We start from the raw sequence: 22,772 nt of genomic DNA, 5'->3' as shown, positions 1-22,772 counted from the left end.
ACAACCAACCTCCAGCGGCCTTTATTCCCCCATGGCCCATTGATTTGAGGATGGGTCAGTTCCCCAGCTGCTTTACGTAGGAACAAGACTGGAAAAATTCCGACCTTAGATCACCCACCCCAGATTCGAACCCGGGTCTTCTGCATGGTAGTTAGACAGCCTGTCTACTTTTTTTTTTACATTTGTAATAAACGTAATACCCCTAAGCAGTAGTATACCCCATTTTCTCTCTATTTTCTCTATTCTCATTGGGACAAACACAAACATCCATGTCCGAACCTGGATTCGAACTCGGGACCCCTGGCATTGCAGTGTGCTATGCTAACCACTGTGCCACGGAGGTTGACTAAACCACCAAAGCTATCAAGTATTGGTATAGTATTGCAATGTGCAACCCTGAGAACTGATCATAGATATATTAACTGTTATGCCATCCAGCAAGAGTAGAATCAAATATTTGGTCAATTTTTTAAGAATATAGTATTTGTGTATAAACACTCACCATCATGATTAAATTGGGGGAGCTATGAATGAGTAGCGTACCCCGATCATGAAAACCTTCAACGATGACTGGGGGTTTTAACTGTTTGGATGATCTCCCACCTCAGAGTAGGATCAGGTGGGAGTGCAGACGGCAGTTGGTAGGTAGGCCTGGCCCTCAATGGTCTATTATGTATGGCACGGGTTATGTATGTTTTTAGTTTATAATCATTTCAAGGTGTGAGACCTTGATTGTCAATTCTTAACTATGTTAACAGAAAATATTAAATACTTTTTTATTCAGTCAACTAAAACAATACAAATTGAATGTTCCAATATATTACTATCAGGGAGAAATGTATTTCATTTTTAAAATATATATATATTTATAATCATAACCTGAGAGAAAAACAATAAAACCCTGTTTTGCCCAGGTTTTATCTGAAAAAAAAAAAACTCCTGGGTTGGGCAAAATGTCAACCCTGGAAAAGGGGTTAATCACACCTAAAGTGTGAAATATTGGAATATTAATGTGCATTAGTAAATAATTGTTCCCTTGGTGCACTGAATGAGCGCAAGTGTCAACACTTCTTTGAATGCTGATAATAAACATTTATTTATTGCGTGGGTTGCAATTGCATCTCAGTTCACACATTGTATGTTGTGTACGCTTATGGATATGATCTGTTGAAGAATTTTCCCCATGTACTATATTTTTGCTTACTTCGTTGCAGTTTCCGCAAGTGTCAAATTCCATGACTGTTTTCAATATTGGGACAAAAGGGTGATATCTCATAAGTATGGTTCATACTTCCCCATTTTGCCTTCTTTAAAATAAAAATAATTTTTAAATAGAGAAGCTGAGTTTTTGCATGACCAAATGCAATTCACATAGCAACAACAGTCCTAACGTATGTTGTAAAGAATATTGATGTAAACAAAAAGCAAGGAGGCATTCGAACATGTATAATTTCACATATTTTTTGGAGATAGTTGTGGAATCTTTATAAAATATGTTCTGTTATTATGCTATTTAAATTTGATGAATGTTGTTATATTTCTACGTTCCATTATATTCCAAAATTAATATGTTAATATCTCAACCATAATCTTGTTGTCTACTACCAGTATGGAAGGTGCAAATATACTAAGTCATAGTGTAAGAATATACCAGCATTTAATATCAAAAGATAGTAGATAATCTGGTAGTATTTACCTTGGTGTTTAATCTGAGATATGTATGTGCTCCCTCAATTGCAGAATTTCTGAATTGGTTGAATGTTACAAAAGAGAATTTACTACTTCATCTTTCAAGTTCTCTATGTTTTGGTGCATTTTTGTAAGTACCATTTAGGGACCCTTGATAGAGCTAGAAGTGGCTCGTGACTGCAGGCCGGATGCTTGTAAAGTTAAATAATTTGTACACATTAGGTTGTGGCATTTAACATGGCCATATTTGATGCTCGACAATTGTTCCAACACACCTAATACTTTACATGGTTAAAAATTTTGAAGGATGAACTTTTCAATTGCATGATTTTTTTTATTTATTTTTAATTTGTGAAATGAGAATTATTTGACATGGAGAGATAAGATGAGTTTTATTTTGAATGAAATGTTTATTGGATTCAGAGGCAGTATGATGTCGAGATTGTATCTTGATACAGGCAGAGTTAGATGAAGTAAAAAGAGAATTTTCTTATGAAATTATGTTTTGCATGCTCTTGCGATCCCCACTTTATGCCAAAATGATCATTAAAATTTAAAAATGTAGTATCACTATGTTCCTACACTTGTAATTTATCATAAGAAATATTAGACACTTATTTAGTGCACCATGAGGAGAATTTTTTTTTCAAACAAGACTAAGTTCCTTCTCATATCCTATCATGCATTTTTAGTACATATTATTGCATAATACACACACACACATACATGCATTGCCACGTGCCACCACCCTCATAACTCCAGTATTTGGAGCCACAAGTTAGGCAACACTGCTTCTTCTTCTTCGCCAGTTGCGACCATCAGTTCTCACCCAGGGATGAGAGAAGTGACACCAAATTGTACACGTCACTCTAAATAAAATTCAAAGAAGTTCAAATTAAAATGTCCAAAACTTTAATACTCATTCATGAGTGTTGCATGCTTATTCATACAAATAAAAATAATATTGTGTTGGGTCCTGTTCTCACATAGGCAGTGATAAGTAAATTATCTCACAACAGAATGAATGCCTTTACCGATGACAGCAAGAACTCAACTGCAAGGCATAGCTACACCGATTGTTATTTTACTACAATGGTGCAAATTTGCATTCACCCAAGGTCCAAATCCTTTGAGGAAAGAGTAAATAATTTCGTTTTTTCTTTTTTTAATTTCTTTCTTCACTGCACGTTCAAAGAACACAGACTTGGAAACCTGGGTGTTAAAAGTCAAACCTTCTGATTAACTCAAATGAGACAAATAAGGAAGTATTGTATAAATAATTGTTAAGTGCACTTTTATTTTATGCAGTTATTTCTTTGTTCTTGACAGGTATTTGTATACATTGAAGATATAACTGTAAATTGTCAGAACGAAAATGGATGATTACCAGAAACTTACAGATGAAGAAATATTGAAAACATTTGAAAGTTTGAAAAAGGAGCTAATGGCAGAGCTTTCTGAATTACCTGAATCAATTCGAAATGAAGCTGTTCATTTGAATATAAGGTGAGTTTTCATGAATGCTAAATGTATTTGAAATTTCACAAGCAATTTATGTTATATACATCTTTGATCTCTTCCACATCTATATGTTATTCCACTTCTTGATTTGCCTTCTGATCATTGTAATTAGATGTTTGATTGATGAATAGTATTCTGAGCAAATTTAGCCAGGTTGTCACTGTAGTGTAAATATTATTAACGATTATTTTGTATGTGAATACAGTGCTTATGTGCATATTATATGGATGTCCACTTTTAGTGCTGCTAGAATCTAAATCAGATCTAGTGAGCAAGATGATTGAGTAAATCATCTAAATGCAAAGCCATGAAAATAGGTGACTGGACTGAATTGAGCTGGTGCCACATGTTGGAAATGCAAAGTGAGAGCAGCACATTACTCACTGGTTGCCATGCACTGTGTGGCTTCCACGGGACTGTATGGCCTAGTTTGAGCATCAGACCGACCTCTCTCTCTGGGGCATACAGTTGTCATCCCTGACCTTTCAAGCAAATACTGTCAGTTTGTATCACATGGATTACAAAGGCCAACTCTACAATGAGACCTTTCATTCTCTAAACCCTCCGAACACATAGGGTTTTGCTCCATCGTGGCAACAGGGCAAACTTCTGCAACCCATCTAATTTCATTGCCATGCGATTAAGTGCCTTTGAGAGTCATGTTCCATTTGGGGTAAAAATATATGAATTTGAGGCATGTTCATTTTACACCCATGTCCAAAAGTTAAGCATAATTATATGGGCAACATCTGTGCTACAAGTGCACGTCTGTATGTAGAGGAAATGATAAATTTAACATGTTAGCATCAGGTATCTAAGAAAAATTCTGCAATGGACTCCAAGGCAAAGTAACCGGTTTAGAACCGTATTTTATCGTATCATATTAGTTGAATTGTATTGACAGTTGCGAATACACTTTTTGTCCCTGCACTATGGTTTCTTAATTCTAAGCATTGTCTACCAGTGGATTTGAACCAAAATCATCTGCCCGAATTCCATTTTCAATATGATTCTTTCAAATTACAACCAGTAGAAAGTAAACTATCCTTGCCTCTCTCCCCACCTGCTGCTCAGTTAAGACACCTAATCACCGCTACTGTGTGCATACATTTTTAAACAAGAAAAGCAACATGTAAGTAACAAACGCCACATGAACGAGACTGCACAAAACAATGTGTGACATTCTCACCAATTTCATAATTGCTCTATGACGCCAGGGTCCCTGATTCGAAATCCGGCCTGGGCATGTATGTTTGTGAGTGTCCATTTATCAATGTCATCATATCATCACTCATTCCCATTTTCGCAAATTAGCCAAAAGTGGCACAAAAAGCAAAATAAAATAAAGCAAATCAATCAATCAATCAACCAATATCATATGAAATGGAACACGTAAAGTTAGGGAAGCACATGACTCTGCATAAAACTCCATATGTCATCAACCCCTGACTAAAGGCATGAAACAAAAACAAATCTCTTGAGGAAATCATAAGCTATGAATTTTTTTCAGTGACATTAGGATATAAATTACATAGTTTCTTACATATTTGCTGTTCTTTGTGTCGGAAACCAACATTTGCGCTAATTCAAAAAATGAAAGTAAATATTTGAATCTTTGTAATTCAATTAAGATTTGTGGTAGCTCTATCAAACAAAAACCATAATATAGCAAATTCTGTTCTTTCATTTTGGTTATCTTCACTTTTGTGTACAATGCACCGTTTTCGAGATTTTTTAAAAATTTTTATTTAATTAATTTTAATTTTTTATTATTCACTATACCATTCCGCACAATCTGGCACAAGAAACATTTGTGTTGCAATTATTTGCAGGTTAGGCCTTTTTTTCCTGTTCGTTTCCTCTACTATATGCTGTTAGAGAACTAGCTGATACCATTTTGAAAACCCACGGCCACCACGTCCTTCGACTGCCACCATATCACTGCAACTTGAACCCGATCGAGTACATATGGAGCACCATAAAGCGAAATGTAAGTTCAAATTTGAGAGAAATAAGTGCTCTTACTGAAAGTGCAATTGACAGTGTCACAGTGCAGGAATGGGAATGTATGTGGCAACTTGCCATCCGTTTGGAAAAAGAATATCAGAGGAATGATGGAATTCTCGAAGATGATGTTCAAACGTTGATTCTAAACCTGGAATCGGGTTCCGAAAGTAGCGATGTAAATAGTTACAGTGACAGCGAAAGTTCGAATTCGGACCTCTCCGGCATAGACACCTTATAATCTGTCTCCAGGCCAACCGGAGGCAAAAACCCAAAAGTAAGTTGCTTTTTTTTTTTTTTTGAAAAAAAAAAATATATATAGTTTACATAATTTAGAATATTAATCTTATGTGTTTAAATTGTTGATATCCTTCTGCGAGGCGGCTGGCGTTTTTAACTTAGTGTCCCCCTCCCTCCTCTCTCTCATGCTATGTTATTTGAATTTCCACATCTACAAACGAAACTTAACATTCGGCCTGCATATTTGTTTACTTGCAAACCTTTCACGGCACACGCCCACTTCTAGATTTGGCAACACATAGGAGAAAACACGTGTTTCTGCCATCCCATCCCTTCCCTTGCTCAGAGTTCCCGAGCTCCCCTCCCAAACATTCGACACTAGCGCCACTTGTTTCTGGCCAGGGTTTCAAATAAGTTGGTGGATCTATATCATAACTACCTTTAAGTATATATATTTTATTGTATACTAACTTATACAACGTGAGTAAGATGCACGAGCACTAAATATAATAACACCATTAAGTCTTGTTTCCATGATTATGAAAAACTAAATATGCTGACCAAGGCAGTAATTTATTTTATTAAAAACATAAACTAAACATAACGTTTCAACCTTCTAGCAAGGTTTTCATCAGACTCTGTATCAAGTACAAAAGTAACAAAATACACAAACAACACTCCCTCCAGACTATTAGAAAGTTGATAGGAACTTTCTAGCAGGTAGCTTTCACTTGCCAACTGTACTTTCACCTAAAAGGCTAAACATAATTACTTTCATATAGAATGTGGTTGGACTTTTTATCTCGCGCTCTTTTTCCTTTCTTTTTTCTCCCTTCTCCTCTCCTCTTTCTCTCTTGTCCTTTCCACTCTTTCTAACACCTTCTTCCATTCTTTGTTTAACTTCAGTCCCCCATTCCAGTTCATTATGTCTTCTTCACCTTTCTTCTCTATTTCCTTGGCTTCCTTCCATTTTCTCACTAGCATTCTCTTCTCCCTTCCTATCTGCTTGGCCTGATCCCACTCTATGTCATGTCCTGTTTCTCTCGTGTGTTTAAATATTGCATTTCTCTCTCTCTTAAGTCGTACATCATCCCTATGTTGTTTCAACCTGTCTTTCAGCCTTTTTTTTGTTTCTCCTATGTACACACTCTGACATTCTTTACATTTCACTTCTAAGCTATACATTGTCATCTTCATCTCATTTAACTTAAGTCCTTTTATGAGGTCTACTACTTGTTCACTGTTCTTAACTGCTCTGCTTTCTTACTAACACTTCAATAACTTTCTTTAATTTCTTTTCCAAGGGTTCCAAAATATTGTTTCTGCAGTTCATTACTGGTCTTAACTTTATCTCCTCTTGTGTATCTTCGGAAAGCCTTTCAAACTTGGTAGTCTTCCTGTCTCCTTTATGCATTTCTTGAATCCTCTCCTCCTACAGTCTTTTATGACCCTTTCTTTTATAGTTTGTTCTTCTCCTGTTCCACAAATCTCCTCATATCCGTTTTCTTTTAGGTCTTCAAACTTCCTCTCGTACCATTCTCTTTCCATCACCACAATTGCTCCTCCTTTATCTGCCTGCTCTATCACCATATCATTTCTTGTCTTGATTTTCTTCATTTCTTTTTGTGTATTTTGTTACTTTTGTACTTGATACAGAGTCTGATGAAGACCTTGCTAGAAGGTTGAAATGTTACGTTTAGTTTATATTTTTAATAAAATATATTACTGCCTTGGTCAGCATATTTAGTTTTTCACTAAATATAAATATGAACAGCAACCAAGCTGGTTCCATTTGATGATGTTCCTGGGATTGTACTGGCTGCCATATTTTCTCCAAGCCATAGTTCGTAGGGAATCAGTTTGCGAACTGAATCATGACTCATCTGTAAAGAGCATAGCCCCCCATTCATGCAGGGTTCAATTTTCATGATATGTAAATGGTGCCCATATATACCCTGCATAGAGTGCAACACACACTACAGACCAGCCTCTGGTACAAAATTTGTGATGAAACCATAACTTGCTTGGAAGACAATTGCCATACATGCTTCTTCTTCTGTTGTTGTACAGTTAAGAACACGTAAGGGAGTGTATTATATAGTTACAAACATATGGGATTAGTTTGGATGAGGACTATAAATAATCACTACTGTGATATCATCTACTTCACATTTGCTCTCATATGTCCCTTTTTTGTTGCCTCTGGGGGTGTAAGGGGCGACCTTCTGCTAAGGCGCCCACAAGACAGCCTCACTTCCACATAGTATAAGCTGGACTGCATTTTGCAGACTAACAAGGCTCTGGCGACGCACTATTGCCAGTATAATTCTGTGTGTTGTCCTGTATTTCATCCTTGTGTGTGCTGAGTGACCCTTTACACCCTCAGCTTTTAACCGTTAGAATGTTTTAACGTTTTAGCTAATGACATTAAGTTAATTTAGTTATGGCACAATTGTGTTCTTATAGGTGTTTTGGATAAGGTAAGAGGCTGGACCCCGTATAATGTGACGGGTGCAAAATAGCCTTTAACCTTTTGAGTCCCAAGGCCATTTTCACAAGTAAGCCTCTCGGTCCCGAGCCGATTTTGAGCAAAATGCAGAGTTTCAATTAAATGAGTGTAGATCGGAGACTAATTGCCCTAGAGAGATGAGTGATATACCGTTGTACGCGGAATGAACCAGAGATTCAGACTATATGAAATTTATGCAAGTTCGGCGTATATATGGAGGGGGAAAGGGGGGAAATCCCCTGAAAATACTTTTTTTTTTAAAAAAAATGGGGTTTCGCCCCCTTCCCGCCCCCTCGAAAAAAGTACATGACAGTGTCGACATGCACATGAAAATGATCGCTGACATGTAAGGAACACAAAAATATTTGCATTATTATCATATGACCAATGTAACTTGAGTTGTACATCCCAAAAAGGAATGGTCGGCACACCACTGATTCAAGCTTCAAAACGCAGCGGTACCTTGAAATGACTTTAGCTCAGAGACTATTTGCCCTGGAGATATGAACTATATACCGTTGTATGCAGAATGAATCACAGATTCAGACGATATATAATTTATGCACATTCGGCGTATATATGGAGGGGGTAAAGGGGGGAAATCCCTTGAAAATACTTTTTTTTTTAAAAAAATGGGGTTTCGCCGCCCCCGCCCCCCGAAAAAAAAGATATGAAAAGTTCAAAATGCACATAGAAATTATCGCTGGCATGTAAGAAACAGAAAAATATTTGCATCATTGTCGTAGGATCAATGTAACTTGAGTTGTACCCCCAAAAGGAATGGTGGGCACGCCACTGATTTAAGCTTTAAAATGCAGCGGTACCTTGAAATGACTTTAGCTCAGAAACTAAATGCCCTAGAGATATGAAAGATATACCATTGTACGCAGAATGAATCACAGATTCAGACGATATATAATTTATGCATATTCGGCGTATATATGGAGGGGGAAAGGGGGAAATCCCCTCAAAAATACTTTTCTTAAAAAATGGCGTTTTCCCCCGCCCCTCCCCCCGAAAAAAAATTCAAAATGCACAAAATGTAAAATTTATGCAAATTTGCCGTATACGTATATAAAGGGGGAAGGGAGAAAACCCCCAAAAATTATTTTTAAAAATTGTTGAAATGTTTGAAATTTATATTTTTCCTTGAAAAGAGAAGTCCCTTTTCCCGCCTTTTCACCTCCATTTTCATGAAGAAAAAAAAGGTGCAAGAAACATTTCTGTTAAATACATGTGTTAGGAACAATATAAAAAAAAAGATCGAAATTCTAGCCAAAAATAGAAAAGTTATAACGTAAAAACTACGACCTTGACACAGCGTCTCGATCGAGATGCTTGGGACTGTGAGGGTTACATTTGGGTATCTCGATCGAGACGTTTGGGATCCAAAAGGTTAACTCTGATCCACCCAAAAATTGAAATTCAAATTTGTTGCCTCTGTGTGTGTGCGTGCGCGTTTTTTTTTGGGTGGTGCACACACCATAATTTTACTTTGCACCCTTTTTCAAAGCCACTTTAACTCTTATAGTGTCACATTATGTTGCAACTTATTATAACCTTGTCATCATGTGGAGCAAGGTGTTGTATACAAGAGGCAAGCCATTGAAAGGGAAGCCGCACTTACTATCCATGACAAAAATGTTGAGCCTTCTCTTTACGTGCTTGTAAAATTGTACTCTGTGGGAGGAAGAAAGTAAAATATACCTCACCTCAATGGAAAGCCTCGAGTATCTACACTGGTGTCCAAAACGTAAGCACGGAAGCAAAGATATTTTGGTACAAAGAAGAAGTATATTGCAGAACACACTATTTTACATAATCACGAATGAGCACATGGTGGATTTTGAAACTGCTTCATCAGCATCCAATAGCAGCCTATGGGCATATGTCCAGAACAACATACACAATCACACTCTGTAATGAACCACAGGTGAATCAGTATGGGTGTATGCCCTCCTATGACAGATATACACAGTTGACATTATCGCTGCATACTCAGAACAAGATTATTACGGGATTCCTGCAGCAAAGCGTTTCACTTCTCATGGAGGGCCCTTCAGAGTTCCGGCAGTGTTGCTGGTAGAGGTCTCCTGCGCAATGTTTCCCTAAACCATCCCACACTTGTTCTATTGAGTTGGGGTCTGAGATGGATGTAGGCCACTCCATTTGATGGATATCCTTTTCCTCAAGGAGGTTGGCTACAGATGCTGTACGATGAGGATGAGCATTATCGTGCATAAAAATGAAATCCGGACCTACAGCTGAGTGGAACAGGCAAACATTATGGAGGATGACATCAATGAATACCTTTCACCTGTCAATGATCCTCATTCCAGTAGTTGCAGCCCAGACCATGATTCCCCTGATACAATTTTTGTCCCTTTCCACAACATTTTCTTGCATGTGGGTCATTCCATGCAAAATCAACACAGCCCCCAACCTGACCATCTCCGATTTTTATGAAATTTGGGGAGTTGAAAAACCTTCGGTGCTTCATTTCTCGTGAAATTCTAGCCTGATTTGATGTATCACATCACCCTCTTTCCTTTCAAATTTTTGCGTTGAATTCAATATGGCGGTAAACAATATGCCAAACTTGCACTTGACACACACAGCTAGGGATCTCCCAGTGCCTAACCTATTTCTTTCATGACCAGGATAACTCCTTTACATTTTGTAGAGGGTGTTGGACTTTTGACTCGTCATAGTTCATGTAATGAGGTTTTTATCAGTCACATAGTTACACATATTATTTTGTATCTTCTGACCCAATTGCAGTCCCAGAATTATTTTTTGATATGTTTTATAGTATGACATGAGGGACCAAATATGTTTTTTCACGATTTTTGGTGATGACATGTTTTGAGATATTCAAGGTCAAAGGTCAAGGTCACGTGACAAAATTATTTTTTTATCGAAAGGTGGGCTTGTTATATATCACTGGAAAGCTTGTTCCATTCCCTGTACAATAAGCTTTATTTGAGCTTCCTAAGCAAAATAGTGGCGGAGTTACAGCACATTTGGTATAGCTAAGCGGGCTCAAAAAGGGCAATTTATATGAACTTTGACCTTGAATAACACCCTGTAACACGATTTTTGTTCCTGTGTAGTGAGTTTTATTTTCTAAAGGCTTCTGACTGGAAACCATAGAAAATGCCTATTATTCCCCTCAAACTTTGTTTTTGTGACCAGGACAGTGTTTATTTACCTGCTTTCAATGAGAAAATATACGAATTCTTGTTTTTCGTTTACATAAAGAAAAAGACAAACACATAATACATCAAAAGTGACATATATTTGCACTCTAGTTGTGAACAAAATTATTGCAAAGTATTTAAAAATGAGTAGTTTTCCGGGATTTACGATTATACTTTACATTACTTTCACGAATCAACCCCCAAATATAGTCTCCCATCATGTTCTTGTTATACTGGCCTTGGTAGCGACGTTCGAAGTCCAATATATCTTGATGGAAACGCTCGCCTTGCTGCTCCTAGTACGCTCCCATGTTATTCTTAAATGTATTAAGGTGAGCATCGAGGACATGAATTTTCAGGGACATCCTGCAGCCCATTTTGTCGTAGTTCTTCACCAGAGTCTCAACCACTTCCACATAGCTTTTGGATTTATGATTGCCCAAAAAGCCCTTAACCACTAAGACAAAGCTGTTCCAAGTCGCTTTTTCATTCTCACTGAGCTTCTTGGGTAATTCTTTGCATGCCAAAAGCTTCTTTATCTTTGGGCTGACGAAGACACCGGCTTTGATCTTTGGATCAGACAGGTTAGGAAAGAAGTCTTGAAGGTACTTGAAGGCTGCTGACTCCTTATCTAAAGCTTTGGCAAATTGTTTGATCAGGCCCAATTTAATATGGAGTGGAGGCATTAGCACCTTGTAGGGGTCTACCAGTGGCTCCCCCTTGACGTTTTTTCCCACAGAGAACTCGGTCCTCTGTGGCCAGTACCTCGTGTTGTAGTGCGCTTTGGTGTCTCAGCTGTCCCATAGGCAAAGATAACAAGGAAACTTGGTAAAACCGCCTTGGAGACCCATTAGAAATCCTATGATTTTGAAGTCTCCGATGACTTCCCATCCATACTCATCATATTTCAAGGTATCTAGCAATCGCTTTATGCTGTTGTAATTTTCTTTGAGGTGGACTGAGTGAGCTAGTGGAAGAGACGGGTATGTATTTCCTTTATGAAGAAGCACGACTTTAAGACTTCTGGACAAACTGTCAATAAAGAGGCGCCACTCATTTGGAGTGAAGTCAATTCCAATTGCTTCAAACAGATCGGTGACATTGTGGATGAAGCAGAGTCCATCTTGACTTATGAAAAAGCTGGAAAAACTTCGATGACGCTTCCTCTGATCTGTTATTTGCACACTTTCATCTAATAAATTCCACTGCTTAAGCCTGGACGTCAAGAGTTCTGCATTGGACTTGGTGAGACCAAGATCTCTTATTAAGTCGTTAAGATCTTTTTGATCTAATCGTCTCGAAAATTGTAAGTATCAAGATCAATGTCTTCCTCGCTCTCTGACTTACTACTCTCATCTGAAGAGGGCAGCTTTTTCTCCGGAGGAGTGGGCACGGAAAACTCAGGGCAATGTGGCACAGAGGCGATGGACGAAGGTATATCCGGACATATAATAGCTTGCGCATTCTTTCCAGCCCGACGTTTGGAAGGATCCACCATGCAAAAGTAGCAATTACTTGAGTGGTCAGTGGATTCCCGCCAAATTCTTGGGATAGCGAACTTCATGGCTCTCTTTTCTTCTCTGTACCATCCTGCAAAAGAAAAATAAACAAAAAATTCTAGGCCTCTTCAAGAAAACCCTAAATATTTAATACAAGATCATTGAAATTATTAAAATTTTACATTTTAATTTTCCGTCTTACCTTCCAGAGTTTTTTTTTGCAGTACTCGCAGGTGAAATGAGGTGCCCAGGTTTTGTCTTGTTCCCCTACAGACATGTCGAAATATGCTCTGTATGCTTAACACATTTTAGCAGATGCTTTCACAGATTACTTATTTCCTCTTTTCTTGATAAAATGGCCATAACAAAATTAGTCTGCCATATACTTGCAGCCTCTTGATGCTATTGTAAACGTGTATCTAATTAGGTGGCTAAGATGACAATGAACCGCTTCAAACTGCATGATTTGCACTATTGTTGCTGGTAGATTGCCAAAACCTATCCATTTCAGTTATAGGGAAGACCAGTATATTGCTACAGCATGCAATATGACACGTTATTTATCTTCTCTATTCATAATGAGAAAAAAACGTGTTCTGGAAAAGGGTAAATCTCAAAACATCATTGTCCTGGCTACAAAAACAAAGTTTATGAGGAATAATAGCCATTTTCTATACTTTTGGAACACAAGGAATTAGGAAATAACAATTATTACCCAGGAACAGAAAAAAAAATTGTTACATTGTGTAATTTAACAATTACAAGATGCATGAGACTAAAAATTTTCATAGTTACTAAGTTCCATGCATAGTTTCAACTCCCCAAATTTCATGAAAATCGGAGATGGTCAGGTTGGAAATTGCACATATCTGTGTTGATTTGGCTTGGAATGACTCATGTACTGTTTCCCAGGTTCATGCCTGACGTCCAGAATCAGATGTCAGACAATACCAGCTTTCATCTGTGATTAGAACTCTACCCATTCTTCAACCGTCCAAGTACAGTGCTCTCAACACATTGCAAATAAGACTGTTTGTGGGCCAGTTTCAAAGGTACACATTTAATAGGTTTCCGTACATACACCCTTCCTCATTCAACCGTCTTGCTACAGTTTGATGAGATACATGTGTCCTTGTACTGGCAAACAAGTTATTAGACAACTGACCAGCGTGACTTTGACGATTACATTTTGCACATAACATCACATAATGGTATTCACCTGTTGTTGTCTTTCATGGGCAATCTCCCCCAGTATGTCTAGATGCATTTCCAGTTGTCCTGTACCTTCTCCACAATCGTGAAACAATGCTGTGATCAATTCCTAATTCACTGGTCACAGCTTGCCCTTCTTCCAATCTTCCGACAATCCCACCATGATCAAACTCACATAGATGATGCATTTGAGCCACGTGCATGATAAGCGCAAGCACAGTTAGTCCACAAGACCTCACTAAACCAACGAAACCACTGCTTGTACTCTCACACTACAACTCTCGACTTTGAACTCGCCGATGTTACTGACCAACTGACAGGGTAGGCATATTTGTGTAATGTATAGTCTTCGTGGCACATATAATGGAAAAGTCACTTTTGTGCTTAAGTTTTGGACACCAGTGTATTTTTTAAAAAGCATCATCTGAAAATTAATCTTCATTGCATTTTATTTATTGTAAGGAAAAATTCACTAAAAAGTGTAGTTTTTTCTTCCATTTTGCAAAAACGGTGAACTTAACATCATACAGGTCATAATCAACTCTTGATATAATATTGATGTTTTTTGTACTTGAAGGTGGATTATTTTTGCAACTCTGTGGAAAAAATGAAATGCAGATTTTCACTACATACTTCAAAGATTGAAAATTTAGGGAAACGTGCAATCTTGAAATGCATAATTGCAAATTCAATGAAATTGTAAAACTCTGTTTATATGACACATTTGATCCATATCCGAAAGTTTAACATGTGTATCTCAAGTTTGGCCACAAATATCCATTATTATTTACCACTCCTAATATGCTAAATGCACGGATGACATATGGCGAAATGCAGCCAATGTCAGACTGCACGGGTTGCAGGTGCATTCCACATCATTTCTGCCTCTCTGCATAGCCTGCAGGAATGTTGGAAGTGTGTTCCATTGATCCGAACCAAAGCATTGTGGCAGTGTAAAATAATGAAAGAAAAATTTATCATATTATGAATGAAATACATTTTCTTTGTATACTTGTTTTTGTTACATTTTCTAGCTTTTATCGAATCTTTATACTTTCATAATTTTCTTTGTATCATTTTGAATAACTCATTTAAACAGAGTAAATGCAACGATGAGCATGATTTGATGAAGACAATGAAAGATCTTATACTTTACTTTTACTTAGTCGATCCTCTTCTACCGTCAGGTGTAGAGGTTTTGCAAAGAGCTCTCCATCCTTCTCGGTCCCTGGCTAACATTTTTGCCCTGTTGGTATCCAATCCTCTTCTCCTCAAAACTTCTTCCATCCAGCCGTCCAAGGTCTGCCTTGGTCTTCCCTTTGGTCTCTTTCCATCTACTTTAGCTTGCCATATCTTTTTAGGTATCCTTTCTTCACTCATTCTGTGAACATGACCAAACCACCTCAACTGTGACGCTTCTATTTGTTGTTGTAAAGGTTGGGTCTTAAGACTCATTCAAATTGTCTGATTCCTTACTCTATCTCGTTTTTTTTCCCCTTCTATTCTTCTTAGGTATCTCATTTCAGTTGCTTGAAGTTTTCTAGAATAATTAGTTGTTAGTAGCCATGATTCACACCCGTAAATTAGTGTAGGTGCATACGTTGTTTTGTAAACTGTCAACTTTGTTTTCTTCGTAATTTCCTTTTTATTTATGAAGTTTCTATTTAGATCATGATATAATCTTCCTGCTGCAGCAATTCTATTATTTACTTCTTCATCTATTTTCCCACTGCTGCTTATTATAGACCCTAAATACTTGAACTTTGTTACTTGTTCTAAGCTCTCGCCTTCTATCTTAATGGTATGAGTTCTATGTTCTCTACTTATTATCATTGTTTTTGTTTTACTGGTGTTAATTCTCATATTTACCTTTTGTAGTTCTCTGTTCCATACATCTAAATTATATTGTAAGTCCTTTTCAGTTTTAGCAAATAAAACGAGATCGTCTGCAAAAGCTAGTTCTGATATTTGTACAGGTCTCATGAGCCAATTCCCAACAGTAAAGGGTTTGATCTTTCTTTTGCAAATTTTTGTAATTTCATCAATTAAAATTATGAACAGAAGTGAACTTAAAATGCAGCCTTGTCTTACTCCAGTTATTGTATAAAATTCATCAGATTTTATGTTACTTGTATGGATGTAGTTACAACAGTTATTGTAAAAGCTCTGTATGCTAGCGATCAGGTTATCATCCACTTTTCTTCTTTGCAGCACTTCTCATAATTTAATCCAAGGTACCCTGTCAAATGCTTTTTCCAAATCTACGAAACACATGTGAATTTCTTTATTATATTCTATCACTTTTCCTGATATTTGTCTTAGTGTAAAAATTAAATCCTGGCAGCTTCGATTTGGTCTAAATCCACTTTGGCTTTCTTCTAGTTGGTGTTCAATTTCTTGCCTGAGCCTGTATTCCAATATTCTTGCATGGATTTTACCTGGGACACTCAACAATGAAATTCCTCTGTGATTTGAACATAATCGGTTGTCTCCTTTTTTGAATATTGGTGTGATCACTGCAATTCTCCAGTCTTTTGGTGTCTTTTTGTATTTCCAAGCAAGGTTAATAGTATGGAGTAATAATTTCTTTCCTGTGCTTCCCATATATTTAACCATTTCTGGTGTAATCCTGTCATGACCTGCAGCTTTACCGATTTTTACCTTTTTTATGGCATTATTAAGTTCTTCTTCCTTAATTGTGTCATCTTCTTCCAATATAACTTCTAGAGTTGTTTCATCGGCTTGTTCCTCCATATTTGTACCTCCTAACAATTCCATAAAATATTCCTTCCACCTATTCATAACTTGTGTTTCTTCTTCTAACATTTTCCCATTTTTATCTTTGATGAATTTCAGTGGACATTCTTTATCTTTCCTCATATTTTTTAACACTTTATAAAACAGTTTCTTGTTTTCTTCATAATTATTTTCCATAAATTTACCAAATTCTTCCCATGCTTCTTTCTTTGCAAGAATTACCATTTCTTTAGTACGTTGTCTTTCAAATTTGTATTTTTGGTAGTCGTCTTTGTCTTTTGTTGTTAAATATTTATGCCATGCTTGTTTCTTTTGTTTCACTTGTTCTCTTACTTCCTCTGTCCACCATGGGGTCCTCTTCTTCTTTATTCCTATTCTGTATGTGCCACATACTTCCTTTGCTGCATCTAGCACTATTTTCTTGAAATTCATCCAACTTTCTTCCAAATCTATTGTATCCCTTCCTGTCCCTAGCCTTTCTATTTTATCCTTGACTTTCTCTTTATAGATATCCTGATATTTCTTCTCCTTCAACTTATAACTTTTGAGGGATTCTGACACATGTTTTTTCTTTGTCTTAAGATTCTTTTCTTTAACTTGTGTTACTAATTTCATTTTAAGAAGATTGTCACTGCCAATTTCCGGGCCTCTCCAAATTCTTGCATCTCTTACATATTTAATTTGGTCTCTGTTTATGATTATGTAATCAATTATTGATTTTTCGTTCTTAGAGGGTTCAGCTCTTGTATATAGGTGTATCTTTTTATGGTCGAATTTTGTATTTGTAATTATAAGGTCATTTGCAATACAAAGATTTATCAGTCTTTGTCCATTGTCTTAACAGTGTTTTCTCCGTATTTGCCAATAACCATCTCAGCCTCTTCTGGATTGTTGCCTACTCTTGCATTAAGATCTCCCAGAATGATGATATTTCCTATTGTGATGTCATCTATGGTACTCTGGAGTTCTTCATAAAAAGTATCTCTTTTCTCAACTGTTTATCTTCGTTAGGTCCATACACTATTATTAAATTTCTTTCATGGTTTTCGTTGTTGATGGATACTATCATAATTCTTTCGTTAATAGCTGTCCAGTTGGTTATGTTTTTAATATTGTCCTTGTGAATGATACAGCCTACTCCTGCTCTTGCCCTCTCAAATCTTGGTACTCCACTATATATTAGCATATATCCATCCTCTAATATTATACATCCCTTTCCTTTCTTCTTAGTTTCTGTTGCTGCCAAATATTTCACTCCTGTCTTTTTCATTTCAGAGACAATTTCTACCTCTTTTCCATTTAAACTCCTTATATTCCAAGTTCCATATATCATTGTCCTTCTCTTTCGCCAGGTTCGTCATCAGATGTTTCCGTCCGGGGATAGCTCTTTGATTACTTTTAATGAGATAAATTTTTCCAGGGTGGGGGTGTTGGCCCTACACCCAACCCCCAACCTGGGGGACCAGGATTTTCTTTCAGGGTTTACTCCCTTAGCCTTTGGGTCAACACCCTTTCCTCAAGGCAGAGGATTTTGGGTTCTTCCGGCTCCTTCGCCATTGAGATGTTTATGCATCTTCATCCGTCGTCAGACCCGTTGACCGATTGGTTGCTTCTTTGTCTGGCTCCTCCCCTCTAGTCTGTCTGGCATGGGTGACCCTACCGGTAGCTGTGCTACCGCCAGTATAGCCTAGAGGATATTTAGAGCATGCAAGCCCCACCACCAGCGGTGGTCATGCAACCACTAGGTGGGGTGAATGATCTTATAATATTTGAATTACTGACTTCTGGTTTTGCACTCTCTTCTGTCCAAAAAAAAAAAAAATGTAAAAACTTGTGATGTACAGCAACTTCAAAACAAAGGAAAAGAGGGAAGAATAAGTGCACATAAGGATTGTTATGGATGTGTGCGAGTTCAGGCAATAATTTATGGTAGGAACACAGGAGTGATAAAATAAAATTTGCATTAGTCCATTACAGCATCTCAACAAAGCTTCCCTGTGTGCAACAATCACAAACAAATCAAAACTTTCAGCTCACTTCCTGAGTCAAAGCTGCTGGCTGAATAAAGAGTTTAAAGGGCTGCAGGCAACGTGTAACAACAAAGTGGACTTCATCGTAGCAACAATATGGAAATCGTGCAAGCTTGTTGGGTCATTCCATACCAAACCATCCAATGGTGGTTGCATGACCATTTTAGAAAATTTTCATCTTTAGTACATACATTTGTACATGTTTCTAGATATCAAAACCAATGTTCAAAAAATTTATTGTCTTTAGCTCTCCTGGTGCAGCCATTTTTCCAACATGGCGCATGGCTTTTTTTGTTCATGTAGCAGTTTACAGAGACCTTAATATTACAAAACACACCTAACACATAATTCATTTTGTAGCTAATGAAGTATACTTTCTATGATATTCAAGTATGTTTTGCTAAAAATTGCATCCTAAGCACGAAAATTATGGTGGAAATTTGGGTAACAATAGTTAAAAATTTGGATTTTTAAGCCCGATTTTTTTAATGAAGGGGTTTAGTCTTGGGCTTGAATTTTTTTCATGTGTAGTCCTACCTGGAGGGTGTCTGCAAATAAAGTATCAGTGCTTAGAAATGCAAACCTTTATTACAGCAAGGGCTCAAACATAGCCGTTCATTGAATTTTGACAGTTTTCAGGATTAAATATCTCAGATGGGTCCTCTTCAAAAATTCTGAAATTTAGCACAACGGAAGCCCTGCATGAACCTAACTCGTAGTAAAAATCTCAACTTTTATATTCAACTCGTTTTGGTCAATATGAGGTAACGTTGCAAAGTAAGGTTAAGCTACATCCCATACTTAGAATAATGAAGCCTTTTAATTTTTCTGTTTTAAAGTTGGGTTAAAGAAGCCCCAGAAAATATAGTAACATAAGGTTTTTAATACTTGACTTACCGGAAATTGAAATTACATAGTATGACAATTGAAAATCTGCGAAATCTAATTGCAAATGGTTTGATTTATTTGGTATCCACATCCAGTTGGTATTGTCAGCTCCAAAACTGAGCTTCCCCCATAATTTTTTAAATATAGCAGTGCATGCAGCTTAAGATAGGCAGTGTCATGCCCAGGAATTTCGAAAGGGAGGGGAGGAGGGGGTTACGTATACTTTTTTTAGTATACAGCACTGTTTTGGCCACATTATCCTGCCTTGGACGTAATTGTTAATGGAATACTGGGCCAAAGTTAGGGGGTTATGACCCCCCACCAACCCCTCCTTGGGCGCTCCACTTGTGAATGTTTGTTATCTGTGACTTGAACTGGGGTGTTCTGTAAGATTTTTAACTGGAGAGGACTGTCATAAATACACTTTTGGTAAGGTTCCCAAAGACTTAAATATTCTTAACAAACTCAGCGAAAATGATATAACATTTCTTAGGTCAAAACTATATAGTCTATGGGCCAAGTGGCCAAAATCAGGAATTCGGTATAATTTGGAGGTGCTAATTTTCGTTTATACCACAGTTATATGGGTGTGTAAGGATACAAAAAAAACATGCTTGCCATTTCAAAGTGAAATGGCGGTGAATCCAAGATGGCAGATGTTGACTTTTGAAAAAAAATGATTATATCTCTGAAACCAACAGCCCGATCTAAACGAACTTTTTTTAAATGAAAGCTTAATATATGTTCTATATTTAATGTTATCTTTAGTTCTTCGATCGGAGCAACTGTTAAGTAGTTAATCACGGATTAGTAAAAAAATCGTATTTTTTACTATTTTATATTTATCGTTAATTTATTAATAATCTAGACATCTGAGAAGAAAATGTTCCAAACAGAAATTGTAGCGTAAACGCTTATCTTTAATTTGACATATTACACTTGTTGGTTCTCACCTTAGAATTCATATAAAAGAAATGAATTATGCAGTGTGTGCATCGAATTCTTCTAGCAGCATGTCCCTTTAGTCCTATTTAATTACATGTATTGTAACTGGTATTGACTATTGAATAGTATATTATTGTTATATATATGAAATCAGTGATCAGAACGCTTCATTTTAAAAGTAGCTTCGCTACAACTACAGCTAAGGTAAAGGTAAAAAAAAGGTAAAGTGCTCCCCTGTGCTTAGCACCATGCCATGAAGGCGTATAGGGAGTGTGGGGGTAACGCCCCACACTTTCTTGATCCGGTCGTGAGTGGGGGTGATGTGATCAGGATCATGCCCCTCACCGCCTTTACCCCCCAGGGTTTTCCCCAGGTACCCATGTTATTCGATGCTGGGTGGGCGCCGGGGCCGCTTCCATCGTTAGAAAAGTTCCCGGATTTGAACCGGCCGGGGATCGAACCCGGGACCTTTAGCATGGTAGTCAGACGCGTTACCGACTGAGCCACCGCGGCCAACTACAGCTACTCTTCCAAAATGTAGCTTCGCTACAGCTACAGCTACATTTACCAAAAAGTAGCTCGCTACACTACTCCTGTTCGCTACTTGCTACTTCGCTACTTTTTGCGCTACTTCTGCATTAAAAAAAACTTAAAAACAACGATATGGGTATTAAAAAATATCCCCTACTACTGGTAAATAGATTCTGTTATTCATTATAATGATTCCAGTCATTTGATAATTTTGATAGCAATGTTACTTCAGTTACTTATTTTTACTATAGTTTTTGAGAATACCATACCTATGCAAGTGGCATATCAATTCAAATTTGATATATGAATATTGCAATTAGGGTGTTACCCAAATTACATAATTATTACAATTATACACAAATAAAATTTCATAGAATTAAATATTTATGTTCACATCAACATATTTTTCTTGAGAATAAATATTTCATCATCATTCTTCCTCGTTCTCACAATTAGCCAAAAGTGGCAAAAAGCAACTATAGATAAGAGAATAATTAAATAAACCATTTATCCTCATTGTCATGATTGAGTGAAGTGGAAGAATAGATGAGGAGGTAAACAAAGGAGGACAAATGAATGGTGGTGAACTATATCAAAGCGTTCGAAGATTAATATGGAATAGGGATGTACCTATGAAATGCAAGAAGGTAATATGTAACACATACTATGTGCCAATAATTACGTATGGAGCAGAGACTTGGACAATGATAGAGAGACAAAGAAAAGATTCAGGCAGTGGAGATTAATTTTTTTAGGAGTCTTGTGAGGAAGACTAGAAGGGATAGAATGCGAAATGAGGAGATTTGACAGACAGTGGGTGTAGTGAAGCTTCAGGACAGAATAGATCAGGCACAGATGAGATGGTTCGGACACATGAGGAGGATGGATACAGAAAGACTACCAGTAAGAGCTTACAATGCACAAGGAGTGGGAATAAGGCAAGGGGGAGACTAAGATGTCGGTGGAAAGAGCAGATAGTGGAGAGTGTTAGGAGACAAGATTGGAACACCTTGGAAAGAGAGTAGTTGTGAAAGACCAGGAAAAAAATGGAGAGGCTTGACTTCTATGCCGACCCAGCCTGAGGCAGGAAACAGCGAGGGATGATGATGACATGATTAGCAAAAGTTACAGAAAAGTGACGCAAAAGTAGGAGAAATACATAAATTTGAAAACTATGTATATTAACTAAAGAAAATTGTCGTTTCTGCAGGAAAGTCAATAACTTGTACATATTTTTTGCAATATGATAAAATTATTGAGGAAACTGTCGTGTAAACCTGAGTGTTCTAAACGTATTGTAATTTTAAAATTTGTAAACAAATACTATCTCGAAAATAACTGTAATTCCAGAAACTCTATCATTCTTGTAACAATAATTTCTTGCTGGTGAGATCTTATATACTGACGATGATCAATGCTGTTAACGTACTGAGCCATTTATTGCTGGCACTATTCCCTTGTCAGTGCAGTGGAAATTCCATCGCTCGTTTTTGCACTGCAAGTTGTGTCTTACACAGCAATTAATGACATTTTCGTGTCTCTTACACCATGAATATCCACAGGATTTGTTCCGGGGGTGACGCAAACGAGGCACTTTTTTCCAGTGGTGCAGCAAACGAGTCATGTTTCTCCCCAAAATAGCGATGCAGCTAAAAAAAAAACGTAGCTGTTAGCAGGAATATATTCATATATGTCACTTAGTTATCTGGATATCTGAATTCTTCAGATACTAATTAAATAAATTACG

At 37.1% G+C, this 22,772-nt stretch overlaps 1 protein-coding gene across 1 annotated transcript in view; it reads left to right on the top strand.

The window, feature by feature from the left end:
• LOC146004173 (uncharacterized) overlaps positions 1 to 22,772 on the top strand; it is a 79,167-nt gene that overhangs the window by 7,111 nt on the left and 49,284 nt on the right. The window contains exon 2 of the mRNA XM_083142840.1: positions 3,019 to 3,195. Within this exon, the coding sequence (XP_082998966.1) occupies positions 3,065 to 3,195 (131 nt within the window). The 5' untranslated portion in view covers positions 3,019 to 3,064. The remainder of the gene's footprint in view (positions 1 to 3,018; positions 3,196 to 22,772) is intronic.

This window comes from Lepisma saccharinum, chromosome 21, assembly GCF_977018435.1.
Source record: "Lepisma saccharinum chromosome 21, izLepSacc3.1, whole genome shotgun sequence".
Taxonomy (NCBI): Eukaryota; Metazoa; Arthropoda; class Insecta; order Zygentoma; family Lepismatidae; genus Lepisma; species Lepisma saccharinum.
The sequence above is the reverse complement of the archived record's forward strand: the minus strand, read 5'-3'. Positions and strand labels throughout refer to the sequence as shown.